Here is a 17,856-nt window from a genome sequence, read left to right on the forward strand (position 1 = left end):
AAAGCTTTTTACCCCTAGCTTCCAGATAGTGTCCCCACAAACCAAATATGTACAATAACTGCATCTACCACACTTGAATACCCCTTTCTTTAATTTGTTATTCTTATTAATGAACTTGTCATTGAAACCATGTTCCAGCATATTCTTAATAGTCATTCCCTTTCTGTAGGTGAAAGTTAATTCATTTTCAAAGATGTAATCTAAATCAGATACTGCAGAAAAATTTTTCCACTCATGAAAATCTTACTAATGGATGCTGACTGTCCATCAAAAGTAGTAATCAAACCTGCCCCATATTGGTGGATAGTCTGCTTTCCTGTTGTTTCTGGTTGGAAAGTAATAACCTTACTTAATATAGGGGCAAAAGAATCCTCCCTTTTGATAACTTCTAAAATATAGTTGAATAATTCTTGTGGATAGCCTCTGCTGCTAAATAATCCCCTAAGATAGTTGACCTCTTCCAAAAATATTTGGTTATCAGATGTCATCCTACTTAGACGCACAAGCTGTCCCTTTACTATACCTTTCTTTTGATGGGGTGGATGACAACTAGTGTAGTGTAGGTAAGAGTTGGAAAATGTATCTTTTCTATGCACCCGTGATGTAAATGCGCCATGCATCTTACCTATACAGACATCCAGATATTTCAATTCTTGATGATCAAAGTGTTGTGTAAACTTCAAAAAACTTGTCATATTGACATAGTTAAAAAGTTTAAGAAAATCATCTTGATCTCCTTGCCAAAGAAAACACAAGTCGTCCAGGAATCTGGTGTATAAGGCCCATTGATTGCTTAAAGAAGAATTAAATAGAAATTTATTCTCCCAGTACGCCATAATTATATTGGCGTAACTCTGGGTACAATGGGCCCCCATGGCCACACCTTTTTCCTGTTTGAAATACTCACCCTGAAAATATAAGAAATTGTTCTTTAACACAATTTCCATCAAGGTGAGTGTATTCCTGAAATCTTTTTGTTCCAGCTTGTGACTGTCAACAAGCATTTCTTCAAACCAGTGTAAACCCACCTCATGTGGAATACATCCAAATAAATCTGTTACATCCATAGTACCAAATGAAAGATTCTCAGAAAAGATTGAGGGTTGCAATTTTCTTAAGAAATCCCAAGAATCCTTTAAAATGTGGTTGATACCTTCTAAAATACTTTTAACTTTTTGGTCCACAAATTTTGCTAAAGGTGCAGTCATAGAACCTTCAGCTGATACAATAGGCTTTAATGGTGGATCAACACTATCTTTATGTACCTTGGGAATACCAAAGATACAAGGTATCCTAGGTTTCTCCACATTGAGGTACTTATATGTATCACTATCGATGGAACCATCGAGTAACATGTCATATAACATAGTTTGTATTTTTCTATGGGCAATATTGATTTCGTTGATAGAAACCCTTGAATATTTGTCCGTATCATTAAGTAAGTTCATCATTTTACCTTCATATAGAATTGATTCCATCACAACCACTCCCCCTCCTTTGTCAGGTTTCATAACTCTCAAACCATGATTGTTACTAATATCTTTGAGTGTACTCATTTCTGCCGATGTTAAATTGGAGTGTATGTATTTACCTGCAACACATGTTCTAATTTAATTTTCCACTTTCAACTCAAAATTTCTGAGTTGAGGGTGTATAGGTAGATTGAAGGTACTTCTACGTCTTAAATTACCTAAATCAAGGTCCCGTGTTTTACCTTTAAAAAATAATTCCAAGTTTTTCTTTCTTATGAACAATTTTATATCAACTAAAAGCCTAAAAATGTCAGTTTTCTGTCTGGGGATGTAAGTAAAACCCTTGGAGAACAAATCAAACCAAGATTTGTCAACCTTAACATTTGAATAATTGAAAATGTTGAAATCATTGTAAGTCCAAGTACACATGACATTGGTAATAGCATTGGTTATTGCCAGGCTTGATTCCTTCTCACTAGCGGCCTCCACCCTCTGCCCCTGTAGTTTTTTGAATTATACACAACTCTCTCCTGATTCATTAACCTTTCAGATCTCCTTGGGGGGGGGGGGGACCTCATTGTCAGTAACCTGTTCAGTATTATCCTCATCAGCCCAGCCCTGCACCTCATTTTGCTCCTTGGCCCAGTTGCCAAAACCTTTTCTAGTTGGGGTTTTAGGCTTTGGATAGTGTTTTATTTTTATATTCATCCAAATCCCATGTAATTTTCCAATTTTTTCTATCTTGTACTTCCTTACATTTTAATTCAACATTTTAAGTAAATTGTGATATTTGACCCTCTCTGCCTCTACAGTATACATCAGGTCACCCAATATAGCTTTATTAATGTTGTCTATATCATGATGCAATTTGTCCATAAGTATTTCGTTATTCTTAATGATAGCTTTCATAATATCAAAACCACATTTACCAAAAATTACAATTAGTTCATTAAAAAAGTCTGTCCCCTCAAAAACATTGTTCGGATATTTACACACTCTCAACCCCTTTGGAACAATATTCAATGATAAACAATGCTTGAGGTATGCATTGTCCATGTCAAATGTTTTGCATTTAAAAAGAAAAAAGTCCAAGTCACTAAGCATAGTGCTGTAACCTGCACTATATTTGAAATTACCCTGCTCATGACTAAAGTCATATTTGGTGTTTAACATGTCTGATACCAATTTCTGGGTACCTGTATTGGTCTTGTCGTTAGTTGGCAGTCTCTGCTTTTGGCTTCTTTGGCTCCTCGTTCTTGTCGCCATAACGTCTCCTTCGTTGGAGTAATCCAAGGTAATGTGTGGAAAGCCTTCAAGGCTAGTGTCACCATTCTCAGACTCGTCTGTATGAATATTAGTAGATTTAGAATTAGTACCAGTGTTCTTTACCCTCGCGCCGGTTTGCTGCATAACTTCCTGGTTCCCTGGGACCAGGCTCGGCGAAACAACCTTAACCATGGATTGGCTGATGGGCGTTAACAATTCCACCAACTGTTAACTGCCCAATCAGTTTACGAAGTTCACCTGTCTCAGAACCCCTTGGACCGTGATCTGCACCCGGTGGAAGCTCAATCAAAACCGGTAAATCAAAATTCTACAGATAAGGATATTTCATTGTAAATTAAGACTGCCAGGACTGTCTCAACTACATGTAGTGTAAGAACTTTATTTTTTGGGATTTTACAGATTGGCACAGTACTGCTGATAGCTTGTCCATTCCACTTCTAGGTATTTACTGACTTTTCAGAAATCTGCTGTACAGTTACTTTTGCTGTTTTTTTTTTGTTAAATTTTCACTTGAAATAAGCATATATGATTTTATGCAGTCACTGAAATTGCTACTGACAGCTTGCCAGTAGTTACCTTTGTGACTGCTATAAAGGAACATCTGTCTCTGCTGCTTTATTTTAGATGCTGCAAGCTCCTCATTAAAAACATACATCTCTTGGATGCTCAAGCATCTAAAAATGAATTTTCAACTGTAAATTTACTCAAATGGATGTAGGAATGAAGAGGTATAAAATAGAAGAAAATCAAGGAAAAGAAAAAATGCTTTATACGCAAGGTGAGGTCAGAATGTGATTATTCTAAAGTCGAGATGAAGGCTATGTTCTCTATGCATCTAGCCCTCAAAAACATGGCTTCTTAGTTTGTTGTGTAAACCAAACAATAATAACCGAGAATGAAAGGAGAATTTCATATTTTGAAGACATACTGGTTGAAGATGCTTATAAAACAGTGAAATAAAGCTACAGGCTACTGTAGATGTAAAGGACAAGTTAACTAATCTGGAAGTCCAGTGCTGAAAGAAACTATTTGGTAGAAGGGCTTCTAAACATTTTGATGCTCACAACCTAACTGAGGTTTTGAGGGACATTTCCTTTGTAGTAACAGAGGTTCCCAAAACAAGTGATACTCTGGTTATTAGAAAGAACCCACTAAGCTCATTGTGCTGCACAAATAATTGATATCCCCTCTTGTCATATTTGTGTTAGGAAACTGAACTGTTAAGAATGAGTAAGGAAAAAGAGTTTTGCCTTGAATGGCTGCAGGATTAAGTTTGCGTCAGATACCCACATGCAAAATAAATCCACGTTAAAAAAAAAAAAAAAAAAAAAGTAATCTGTTTTTGATGTTTCCTGCTAGACTTGGTACTATTTTTGAAGTATCTTTTTTGTGTGAAAGATGCAACAAATGCTTTTGAGACGGTTAAAAACTGAGTGAAGTGTTAACCTGCCTGTTTGAATTCCTTAGTCTTTTACATACACTGTTCTCACTCTTCTCATTTTGTGATATGCTCAGCTTTTTGGACTAAAGACATTTATTCTGATATTATGTGCTGCCTGTTAACCTCTGAACATTTCAAAACATACGTTTTTGTCTCCTGTTTAAATGTCGTTGGTGGTGTATTTTGTTACATATTATTGCAGTTACTTTGCGTAGAACACCTCTGCATCTGGTTGCAGTGAAATATTATTGGAAAACAGTTTTTCATTTTACTTGGTGCTTGAAAGAAAATTGTTATTAGCTCCAGACAAGTTTAATTGCAATATAGCTCATGTTTAATGAGGCAAGTGTTTTCACCAGTATCTTTTTTTTTCTGTGCGAATGCAGTTGTTATACTGATACAGTGCATTATTCTAATAGCAGCCTGCTACATAGTTGCATACAAGTGGTGCAGGTGCATAGTCATTGGTTCTTACTAAGCATACAGTTTAGGTGATCATATAAATCCTAATCATGCAACCAAGAGAGTTTGAGTGGATTCAGCCCCTCCCCCCAGCTCACCAAGGGCCATACTGTTTACCACAGGAGTAACTTTGTGCATCCATGCAGTTATAAAAGCAGAACATGAAGGTGATTGCTGTATTTACATCATTTGACTTGCAAAAAAAGCAAGGGGATCTTTTTCCATTGGTTGGGAATTAATTTCGGTAAGGATCTTCTGTCTCTCCAAGAGTATTTTTAGTATTACCACTATTTCTGAGGTAGGGGAGGTCTAGTGAGACAGGATCTTTTATAGCCTGGAACGCAAGGCAGAGCTTACCACACAGGAGTTAGTATGTGACAGAGAAAAGTGAGAGGATTTTCAGTCTCTTTGGGTTGATAAGGGAATGTAGCTCTTTGATCCCCCCCACTTGAAAAACATTGTGATCTTTTTAATTTTACAAGATGTTTAGAGAAATACATTACAAATGGTGCATTGAGTGATGAGGGAAGTATAGAAGGAAATTGACATTCTTGAGAAAAAGTATGCGTGATAATTTTCTGCGCAGGGTAGAAGAATTTCCTAACTATAACTGATTTGTGATGTTCAAAGGATAGTGTTTCTATGAAAGAACCTAGATTTCTAATGATCATAAGAAGAGTCATGTTTTATGGTAATCAGTAAGATAGACGTATTTCCAGAAGGCAGCTAAACATTTTAAGTTGAGCTTAATTCCGTGATTGGTACACTGTTGTTTCTGGCATTTTTTCTTGGAGGATATGAATGCCCATGGAGGAGTCTGCTGTAAGATCTAGTTTACATTCATCAGCCGATATAGTTAAGCATAGATCCTTTACATTGGTTTTCAGAATGGAGAAGTAGATATTGAGATGTGGAAGCCCAGGATAGAGTCCTGTCTGATGCAATGAATGATGTGCCTTTTAAATTAAACGGTACTACTGACCGCCACTGTGTTCATTTGTAGAGCCAATTTGCATTACAGTGGGTAATGAAGGGTTTTATCAGACTAGTAAGGTGTTTTCTTTGTTTGTTTTAACCCCCACTGCTTGTAGATCCAGATGGCTCCTCTACCTGCACCTAATTGGCCTTTTCTTTCTGTGGCAGCAGAAGCTGAGAATCCTTAGGTAAGGTAAGAACCTACAGCTCATTTATTCCTGTTGAGTATCCTCCATGAGCTAATCTGCACTGCATCGAGAGCTGAGTGGTAGGGAGCAGGCCAGCCTTTCCCTCCACTAGAATACTGCCTGTGACCACTCTTTCAAGCTCTGGTTTAGGTGCCTTCTGAGGGGAAACATGCCTCCGCATGCTGAATTTCCTTTGGCTCTACTGTGTGGCTTGCCCATGGTAGCATGGGCTCACTAGGCTGCAGCTCCTCAGAGTGAACACCATGTGCTCCCACTAGGTATCACCCATGTGGTGAACTAGAGCAATACCCCCTGAATGAGCAAGCCAACAGTAATCTGTTCGTTCCCAGCCTCATCCACCAGCTCCTGCAGACACCCAAGTTGCTGTTTCATCTACTGTCACCCGTGACATATTCAGGGCTATATCCATGTTAAGCTACCGAGCTAGCTATTGTAGTCTAGCAAGTCCTTCAGTAATGCTACCATTGGACCTTATAGGCCATAGCAAGGTGGCAGTACAGGCAGAATGGTCTTTTTCAGTGGCAGCTGTTGCATTGTAAGAGAAGACAACCACATTAAGAAGGCAGGATCTGCTTTTCACAAAGATGAATTTTTTGTTTATGATGTTGATCGACACATCCATGATTTTACAAGTGATGCTGATGACGTTAATAGTACAGTAGTGTAGTGGTACCATGAAGGTTGTCCTCCTGAGATTAAGTAGAAATCTGATGGGAATATTAAGAATGAAATGTTTAGAGACTGGTTCTGTATCTTTGTACTTTTGTATTAACTAAGAGGCAGCCTGGTATGTTGTCTGGGACCATCGAGTTGGTTTTGGTTTCAGATATGACTTGTATGACCTGTTCCATGAAGGAGTGCGTTTAGTTTAGTGTCTCAAGGGGAGAACATGGGGGTGAGTGCGAGGGGAGAAATTGGAACTGAATTTGTCTGCTGGTACATTGAATGTGGCTTCAGTATAAGAAGAGGTAGAGCCATTTGACCAGTGATCACTGCAGTATTAGCTCTTAATTCTAATGCGCTTAACTTGGTTAAAAAAGTCCTTGCTATCCTTGGAATAGATGCCTATTTTCAGTTCATATCCTTAGTCTTTCTCATGGCATGCTTGAACACTTTGCTGACTTGCCTAAATACCTTCTTATGGGGGGGAGGTATAGAAGTCTTTTAAATGAAGTAGTATTTTTCCCTGTTATTGTAAAGTTTATGGGAGTACTGTCGTTAATGTGTATTTTTGAATTTCCCGTTGTACTTTGCATAATGAGGATGCAGTTATCTATACTGTGGTTTAGATGAGGATGCAGTTACCTATACTGTGGTTTAGATGAGCATGCAAGTCAGAGGTGCATTGTGAGTAAGTGAGGGAGGGTGGTTTTGTATTTCTTCAGACCCTCAGGCAGGGGTATTAGGTTAGCTCCAGAGTTATGTCTGAATATGGTAGATTTATTGAATAGAGATGGTATTAGTTTTGAGTGAGAGAATGACGGTTTAATGATCAAATTTTGATCAAGAAGGGAATGGCATTAATAAGTATACAGATAGACAGCATTTATAATAAAAAGACAAGGTCAAATATGTTGTCAGTATTGGTGGGAACTTAGGCTCTTTGATCTAGGGAGCTGATACCGATAAAACTGAAGAACCACTGGACCTGGTTACCATTTGTTGTATAAGATTTCCATTAATAGTTGAGTAGTTAAAGTCACTTGGTATTAGCATATTGGGATTAATAGGTACAGAATTCAACTTCATCACTATGAGACACTGGTGGGGGTGGGGGGTGGAGGCTGTACAGTTGCCAGTAATGTGCCGATTGGATTTATTTAGTGTGACTGACATGTAGGAATTCACAGTCAATGGGATGGGGGATTTTGTGCAAGGTAATTGGTGAGAGGATAAATACATGCACTCCTTTGCCACTCCCACATGGTCTGAACAAGTGACAACACTTCTTCCATGCCATGGTGTTGTACATATCAGTACATTGAAACCAGCTTTAAGTAACTACCCATGTGTATGCATTCAGGTGTCATAAAGACCTAAGGACTAGGCATTTTTTATTTGGTTTTAAAACAATAAATCAGTTACAAAACAAACACCTGTTTATATAGTTCCACAGCTGATCAATATATCAGTTATACATCAACAGCAATTAATATTTTTCAAGCAAATGTTTAAGCCAAGATTTATATGAATGTGTAATATTAGAAGTTCTCATCTTTATAATATGCAGTTTACTAGTGCAAACAATATTTGCCATACTAATAAATTTAGCACTAGAGGGGGTAACTATACTTTTCCATTTTTTAGTGATTACTTTTCTGGCTATAGCAAGAATAGACCAAAGAGGCACTTGGATTTTTGGAATTATCTCCGGAATCACAGCATTAAATAAAACTAAAGATTTAGAAATATTGTAAATGTCTGGCCATAGAGCTTGAATAAAGTTATTAATTTCTTTCCAAAAAGAGGAGATGACTTCACATTCATATATCATACATGTCCAATCAGCTATTCTTTCAGAATTGCATAGCCAGGATTTAATTCTATTTGATTTATACATAATTGTAATTTTATTAGGAGTGACAAAAGCTCTGTGTAAAAATTTCCATGTGAATATTTTCCTGTATAATGAAGATGTATTTTTATCTGTAGATTAATATTTTCTTATATTCGTCAGAGAAATCTTCGTTATTAATTGTTGAAGTAGTTCCAATAGGAATTGTCTAAATATGTGAAATTTTATAAATTTGTGACAAATATGATTTTTTGCAATGCATTATTATTAATATTTATTAAGAATTCTAATCATTTGGGGGGCAATTTCTTAGTTAAATATCTTATTTATCTGGGTTCACAAAGTCTCAAAATATTTATAAAATTAACCAATTCTCAGAATCTTGATTGCATGTGGGCCTTAAATTTTAAACAGTATATATATATATATATATATATATATATATATATATATATATATATATATATACATACATACATATATATATCAGTGCCATTTAAGAATCAGTGGCAATAAAGTATATTAAATGTTTCACTACTAGCATTTTGTTGAAGTTGAGTTTCTAAGCAGTAATTTGTTTATACAACTGGAAACGCAGAAAAAAAAGTAAGTATTTGGTACAATGGTTAGAATATGGGATCTTTTGGCAAGAGGAAACAATGTTATTTAAATAGGAGATTTGAGAAGGTGTAGTATCATTGGCACAAAAATCTTTTAATAACCAGATAAAACTATTCGGTACTATTTGTTTTTGACTGGTTGTGATATATTTAACTAATATTTTTTTGATGTATTTGTTTCCATTCTAAGATGAATTTATCCACAACACTATAACTTTTACAGTTGAAGTAGCGTACAATTGAATATAAAGAAATCCTGTTCCGACATTATCCCAACCTTTTCTCTACCAATCAAAGGAAACTTGATATATTAGGATGCCCATACATTTAAGTAGAATATGATTTATCGTCTTCATCAATTTTTTTGATGGGGATTATAGTACTAAAGATCATAAGACAAATTATATTTTAGGGAGAATTACTATCTTAATAAGCATTAACCATTCTTCCATTATAAAAAAAATTGTTCCGATTTGTGAATAAACAAAATTTTAACTGCATGTTGAATGTTTGTATCATTTCTTGACTATTAGACGTAATGGTTATGCCAAGGTATTTCATTTGAATGCTTTTCCAGTTGTAGTTGGAATAGTTTTTTTATGATTAAAAAAAAAATAATAAATGCACTTGCTTTATTATGATTAAATCCTAATTTCAAGATTTCTTCTGACTGATTTGTATAGCTAATTATATGGCCTGATGATTTTTTTATATTTCCTATTGTTAGTAAAATATCAACAAAGAGTATTTTAGTTCAAAATCTTTTATTTTGATACCATTATTGTTTTATATTGGATCTAAAGAATTAGAAATAAAGGATCCTATTTTAACATAAGCACAAGAGTTATTGTCTGTATGTTGAATACTTTGTAGAATCCTTATATTATTTTAAACTAGGTAAGTTAATGGAATATTTTTATGATGGATGACTTGAGAGCAGTTTTTTTTTCTCTATAGACATTATCTAATATTTTAACTGCATCATCCAGTAGTATTTTATATAGTTCTGGTGCAAGACCATCTAAACCTGGTACTTAAACTTTATTTGCTCTTTTATTTCTGTTAAAGTGGATGGTGTATCACTCTTTATTTGTCCACTTGTTAATTTATAATTTGTTTATGTTTTCCCTTAGAAACTTTTCAACTGTATCATTATTATCTAGGTTATTTGTATTCTTTATATTTTCATAAAATATTTTAAAGCCCTCAAGAATACCTTTAATATGTGTTCTTTCTTTTTTTTATTTATTTGTTATAATTTATTTGATATGATTTAGTTTATTCATTTTCTTTGATCTAAGAAAAGGTTTATGCAAACTTAATGGGCCAGATTCACGAAGCCTCTGTGTAAGAGTTATAACTCTTACACGGAGGCTGCAGTTAAACGGTGTGATGTCAGCATGTCATGCATATGCATGAGGTATGCTGAATCACACTAGTAACTCTTACACGGTCCGTATAAGAGAGTAGGGGGCGTTTCTGTATGCTAAGCCCTGCAAGCGGACACGCCCCCGGAAGACGAGAATGGCTGAAAGTAAACAGCCACGAGAGAGGCCATGGAAATGTGAATAAACACACTACACAACACATACCCCGACAGACTATCAGTGTATAAAGTGAAGAGATGTTATAAAATTAAATTAAAACCTGTTTTATTTTTTTTAAACCCCGTAAATGTTTGCTACTGTGTGCGCTCGTGTGCGCGGGTGTGCTACTAGCGCAATTGCAGTTAGCAGTCAGTGGAAAAGGATATAAGAACTAAATATGCAAAGTAAGCCAAGAAGTAATAGCTTAGCGGTAGAGTTGCTGGCCTAAGAGTAGGCAGGCAGGGTTCGAGCCCCCACAACAACCTTTTTTTTTTTTTTTTTTGTAAATAAGCACTAAAAAGCCCCCTGACAGTATTGTACAAATGTAAAAGTATTCCCTTTTGTAAAATGGAATGAAATGGAGCATATATTTTGAAGTAACACAATAATAAAAATAGTCAGAAATGTACTCATAGCTAAGCTGCTGTGAGACAGACTGCCCGTAGCTGAGTAGTGTTTAAAAAGCTGCAAACTGCGTGCCCGTTGCTAAGCACCGGTTTAACAGGCTGAAACTGTTTGCAACTAGCTGTGCTTAGCTGAACATGTGTGTCACTAGCCAATTAAGGTTTATCCCAGCGCACACCGTTTGCGCGCCGCTCCCACAAGCTAACTGCCAGTGCGCATGCGTTAGCTCCATGCAAACGAGCGCAGACCTGCTTTTAAGTGCTTAAAAGTGCTTTTGGCATGTTTGATTGACAGGTCTCAACTCATTTCTGTCAGGAAAATCAAAAATCAGTTGCCAGATTCGAACCCAGGATTACCATGCACTAGAGTCAAGGTACTAAGCCACTAAGCCATGACAGCAATACCTAGAAATGCAGAAATAGCATATATATGGGATAAAATCCAGAATGGAGCATGATAAAGCATTTTCAGTGAAGTAGATACAATTCCAAAACGGCCAATCAGAGAAATGTGCGGGAAAATCGGCATATATAAGCCCCATAGGCGGGAATACACAGCAGAAACGATTGTAGAACAGACCTGCAGTCAGAATGAGTGGAGTAGGTGAGGGACGTTGCTTTCGAGCACAGCGTTGGGGCGTTGAGGAGTCCAGATACATGGTCTGGCTCCTTGTCCATCATCACGAGGCCCAACTCATGCAGGGCCAGGTCTCATGGGGAGCGTATAGGGCAGAGACATGGGACCAGTTGGCTCGTGATCTGACCAGTGCTACTGGCATTCCACGCACTGGTGAGCAGGTCTGTCACCACCATGCGGACCTGAAGCGACGCAAGCAAGACCAGTTGACCGAATGGATCCAGGAGGCCCGGGATATGCCCAATGCCCCACTACTGAGTAAGTTACATTTTGCTTATGTATGTAAGGATTTCATCTGGCTGATACCATGGAGATGTGTAGTCCAATATTACTTATTTCGTATTACAGCTGCAGGTGTCCGCTCTGCGAACCGCGAGATATATGCCCGTAGGCTGGTGCGGCTGCACCACCATGCAGGTTAGTAACCCCACCCATTACTTGTAAATAAATATTATACTGTAGCATGTATCAGAACACTGCAGTGTATTGATTAAAAGTAATATAATGTGCAAGCAGAAATTAAGTCTGCAGGTATGGCTGCAACAAGTTCATCAGTATGCAAGTGTAACTGGAAATATAATTGATAGAATTAAACAGTGCTGTAATACAGATGTCCCACCATGAATTAAATATAGTGTAACCTGCAGTAGTCTCAAGAGTACAGCTTCAGAATCTGAGGTAGTCATATGTGAGATATATCCCCTGTTGAAATGCTGAATCATGACAGAAGTGAGGCTGTTGGAAAGTGTTTGAATCACCACCAGTCTAACATGTGAACAAAGCCTAGAAGTACCAACCTGAACTGTGAAGTTGCAGGATGTGTGAGAGTGACAGAAAGGGTCATGTATGAATAAATAAAGTAGTAATAACCCCTGAATATAGTAGCCCCAGTGTGTTTCTACAGAACTAAATGCATGTAGGAAGTACATCTTAATATCCCAAACTGATTTCAGTGTGTCAGAATCTGGAATGTCTAGGCCAAATTCTATATATGGTGATCACAGTAAACAATTTGCAGATAGAATGAATGATTATCTGACAGACTAAACAGCCATAGTTGTCCCCTGTCCTGTCATCAAAGTGTAGCAGGATGATGTATCTGATCAGATTCAAAATAAGTAGGATAGTGATGTATTTGTAACAGGTGTAGCATGACAGTCAAATAAAAATTATTTTGAAACATCAGCCTCAACTTAATTGTGTACCTATTACAAATGTAAATCAATGTGTAACATATGAATGTGTCATCACTTTCTATCTCCACCCAACCCTATAATTCCATATAACAACACCCACTAAATAATGGTATGTGAACATTTCATTAATCATGGACATTTGTCCGTTTCAAAAATATATGCATGTCTGTTTGTGCATGTGCCCTGTTCATACCTGCAAATTTGATGGCCTGTTGCCATTAATCAACCCTGCATGTTGTTTGACTGTGTATTTCTGTTCAAATAATGCATGTGATATTGATATGCCCCTTGTTCAATGGTGTTAATATCTGGGTGTTTGTTTGATGGGAATACCAATGCATGCTGTTACAACTAATCTGAATGGAATAAAATGCCACTAACCCAAACTAACATAACTACTCACAAACCTAGAATGCTTGGGAAGGCAGGTCCCAGCGGACCCACCTCTCCCACCTCAGCTGGCGACTGCACCTGGCACCAGTGCCCTGGCCGGACCCCCCTCCGGTGGCCCTGTGCCACCTTCGGGTGGAAGCGCTGCAGGGGATGGGGCCACGTCCCGCCTCTGCAAGTGTGGCCGGAGGGGTTCATCCACTCACCCTCCAAGGTGTCCGGTCTGTGGTGTGAAGGGAGATCCAAGACTCTGTACTTGGGCCCCTACGCCAGCTCGAGGCTCGTGTGGCACAGCTAACGGCCCCGGCCGTTGCCCCGCCTACGCAGCCCCCAGCACAGCCCCGTCCTGGGCTGTGAAGGAACAGTGGCAACTGCCTATGGGTGGGGATATCGGTTCCACTGTTGCCATCTGTGGGCTCATGCATCTTGGATATCCCAACCTCCGTCCCCGTCAATTGTGTAACCCCCCCCCCACACGTGTGTCATACACCGCCCCTGTATGCGTCTTGTCTGTCTTATCTGTTAACCTACCCAACCTACCTCCCCAGCTATACTGTCTTCCTTCACCTGACATACCACTCTCACCTGGAAAAAAAAAAAAAAGGGCACTCTGTACCCATAAAACAATTACGCCCCATACATAGCTGTCCATGTCGCACACATGTCTGCTTGACATTGAAACAGTTAATTACAATTGGCTCTACAACAAATATTAATGTTGTCCTGACACCTCTCTCAGGGGTGAAAGGTTTCCAATGTCTCACCAAAATACATGGAAATGCACAGCTATTGCTGCCAAAGACATGGGCATCTATGGGCCGTACCTACATCCCTCCTGCAAATCCCACGCTTGTTTCCCTACTGTCTTACCCTCTTTGTGACCCCTTTTTCACCACTTTCCTGTCACCCCTTTTTCTTTTCTTTCAAAGAAATTAGCGCGGGTGTGCACTTGTGTTAACGGAGCTCACCGCCAGTGCGCATCGTGAGCTCCAGCAAGCGCAGACCTGGTTTTAAGTGCTTAAAAGTGCCTTTATGGCACTTTGATTGACAGGTCCTGTACTCAGTTTGAAAGTTTGCAAAGAAAAATAAATTCCCACTGTCAGTCTCGAACCCAGGACCTTGGTAACATCAGTCTGTATGACCTACCACTAAGCCATGCCTGCCTTACAAGAACACACTGCTAAAATAAATATAACATGTAATAGTAGGAATCAGTATAAAGGCAATATAGGAGATGTACTATCCGAAGCATGTCAGGCAGAGTGTTAATGGCCAAATTACTGGATTCCCATACTAGTTCAGTGTTAACAGAAACAGCCCTGCTACTTGTTAGCTTGTACATAATAAAGTAAGGTAATGTACATATATGAAGGTATGTATATCTATACATACATATATATAAATATATATTAATACATATGAAATATAGTTGTAGGTTTCAGTATCCATACACACTCACTACAGGAAACAGTGAAGATAAATGCAGCAACCAGAATCTGCAACACAGCCTGGCTCCTGTGAGACCTACTAACCCCTTTAACTGCTTAAAGGTGCCTCCAGCACTTTGATTGATAGGCCCTATACTCAAGTCAAAAGCAGAATATAAGCATACTAGTAGGCCCTACCACAAGACCATTGTAACACTAGTCTGTATGACCTACCACTAAGCCATGACTCTCATACAGGAATATAGTGCTAAATAAGTGGAACATGTAATAGTAGGAATGAAGATAAAGGCAATATAGTATGTCTACTACCCGAAGCATGTCAGGCAGACTTTTATAGTCCCAGTTACTGGATTCCCATACTACTGTAGTGTTAACAGAAACAGCCCTGCTAATTGTTAGCTTGTACCCAATAATGTCAGCTAATGTACATATATGAAAGTATGTATATGTACACAGATATATATATATATATATATTTATATAGCAATACATATGACATATAGTTGTAGGTGTCAGTATGCATACACACTCACTACAGGGAACAGGCAAGAGAAATGCAGCAACCTGAATCTACAACACAGCATGAAGCATGGGAGATGTACTAACCTTCACACTCACAGAACACTGTCAACAGCATACCAGCATGGTCCACCCCCTACAGTCTGAAAGGGCAACGCCTATCTCACATACCCTTTTATAGCAGTGTCCTGAAATCACAGTGAGACATGCAATCAGTACACACCTGGCTGCATGCAATTAGCAAATGCTGCCTTACAATTGGTGCAGAGGCCATCACATGGACCTATGCAGATACCTACAAAAGCATTGAGTACCCACACTACACTCATGCAATACATTCATTGCACAAAACCTACAGAGAAAGAGAGAGAGAGAGAGACAGAGAGAGAAATCAAACAAATATAAGGACAGCCAGCAGCAAAAGCAGCAGCAAGCAGCAAACAGGAAGCAGCAAGCAGCAAGCAGCAACAAGCACCACTGGCACAGCAACAGCTGCCACAAACACAGGTAATGCAAAGTAGCAGGTTAATCCTGTGTATACTGTGACACCTCCAAATGTATCATAGTTCACTATCTATAGGTATGTCCATGAGATAGGTTGTGTGTACATAGTCCTGAAATATAAACATATGTAATATTGCTGTACATGTTGCCCATACTTAACACTTCCATAGCTTAGAACACAAGGCCAGTTGTGCATATGATGCAGTAGTTCCAGGGTCAGTAGAGGTTCCTCCTCATTGGTGTGGGACCACTGTGTATGTATGGCACAGTTCAGGTACATATCCTGTAGTATGGCCAGGGATTAATATCAGTCTGTCATGTGGTGCTTTGTCCTCCAGGGGTGAATGTAGCACACATCCAGGGATACCATTTCGTAACAGTGATGCTATGTGTTCTGCAATGATGAGGGTGGCTCTCACCTGGACATGTGAGAGGATAGGGAGGTGACAGTCATCTGGGATAATTAATACCACATGTGTAGGAGAATGGGGGGGTACCTGCACCTAAACTGTCTGCAACAATGTTGCCAATATCTGTGCATTTGGTGAATGTGAAGCATCTTAACACTGCTGACCACAGATGCCTTGCCGTCATGTGAATCTGCCCTCTGCTGCAGTAGCCTCCTACTATTGTTATACAATATGCCTGTATCTGTAGTCCACTGGACAGGACTAATAAGTGGTGTGCAGTTGTTCTGGGTTAGATATGTGTGTGCACAGTACATGCAGTATGTGGGATGTCTGTGGTAAGCATATGCAAAGGTGCTGGCGGTGTGTTGTGTGGCTTCCACTGGCCCAATGGGCTGCATGGATAAGCATCACTGTCATAACTAGTGAATAACTGTGTAATTACATGCATACATAGCAAGGTAGTGTACTGTGCTTGTGGTGTTGTTCGGATATGTATATCCAGGCTGAGTAATGTGTGTCCACATCACAGGGTTGGATGGCAACACACATCCAGTATGTAGGGATGAACACCCAGAATGTGTCAGACGTGTCGCCTGTGCAGAAGTATCCGGACATTACCTGTGCATCCCCCACAACACACACACATGCAACATATGGCAGAAGTACTATAGCAGTACACACATGTTCATAGATTCATACTAGGCTATTTGCCCTAGGGCATTGGTAAGCCTAGTAGAATGTGTTTGTCTTTCGCCACCCAATTACAAGTTATGCTGCTATGCCCTTGTCCAACGTTAGTATACTGTGCCTCTGTCTAACAGTGACATAGAAGTGATACCTGGGGTACAACTATGATCTCCATCCACTCATCCAGATTCCTATGGAAGAGAGTCAATGAGGGACTCTGCCTAACCAGTAGTGTGAGCTCATTACAGAGTGAAGGGAGCCTCTCGGTTAGGAATATGCCCCTCCAGCATGTCCATGTATGTCAGTGCTGAGGTCCAGCTCTCCTGAACATGTGGCTGTATGGGACTCTGATTGCCTGAGGTGCAGCATGTTCATTACTGCTGGGTAGGACATGGCTGTATATGGCACGCACAGATTGCCTCTGAACAGGCAGTATGCCACTGAGTCCAGCTGGATTTACTTTACCTGGGCAGCATATGACATCTGTGTGAGCCATTGCATCCCCTTGATGAGGTACTGTTGTCCTGTACCAGTTGCTGTAGGTGTCTGGTTAGGTACATCCCAAAAGGTGCATTGAACACAATGATAGGCCTTATGATGGATGAGTAAAGAGGCACAATGACCCCCCCTGCCATACATGTGAATCCCTCATGATTAGCTGGGCTATATAACATGTCTTTCAATCCACGTTGGCCATGTGGTTGACAAATGACAGACTGCTACCATGTTTCTTCCCCAGGTCCCCAACTACGTCTTCTGTACTCATTGGCCTAACACCTATGTTGTACTGTGCCACCAATGTGGAGGCGTGGGAATCTGCATTGAATACTGATACTCTCTCTCCCTTGTTCAAGTGTTGGGGCCGACAAGAATGGTAACAGCTATAACTTGGTAGTACTGGTGTGCTCCTGTGAAACCTGAAACAGGTTCATGTTACTGCACAGATATCGATGTCCAGAATGTTAAGTAGGGTTTCGAGTGCGTGCATCCTTAGGTCTAGACTTCCGGTGTTGAGTAGCATCACTCTTACTTCCTCATCCTTTGTGATACAAATGGATGTGGGTTTGCCTTATGAGCCTTGCCTAATACAGGCA

At 39.2% G+C, this 17,856-nt stretch overlaps 1 protein-coding gene across 1 annotated transcript in view; it reads left to right on the forward strand.

The window, feature by feature from the left end:
* Nucleotides 1–17,856, forward strand: part of PCSK4 (proprotein convertase subtilisin/kexin type 4) — a 1,808,619-nt gene that overhangs the window by 284,795 nt on the left and 1,505,968 nt on the right. The window contains exon 6 of the mRNA XM_044054831.1: nt 16,908–16,918. Coding sequence (XP_043910766.1) covers nt 16,908–16,918 — 11 coding nt within the window. The remainder of the gene's footprint in view (nt 1–16,907; nt 16,919–17,856) is intronic.

This window comes from Protopterus annectens, chromosome 13.part0 (assembly GCF_019279795.1).
Source record: "Protopterus annectens isolate FY-2018-M chromosome 13.part0, PAN1.0, whole genome shotgun sequence".
Classification (NCBI taxonomy): domain Eukaryota; kingdom Metazoa; phylum Chordata; order Ceratodontiformes; family Protopteridae; genus Protopterus; species Protopterus annectens.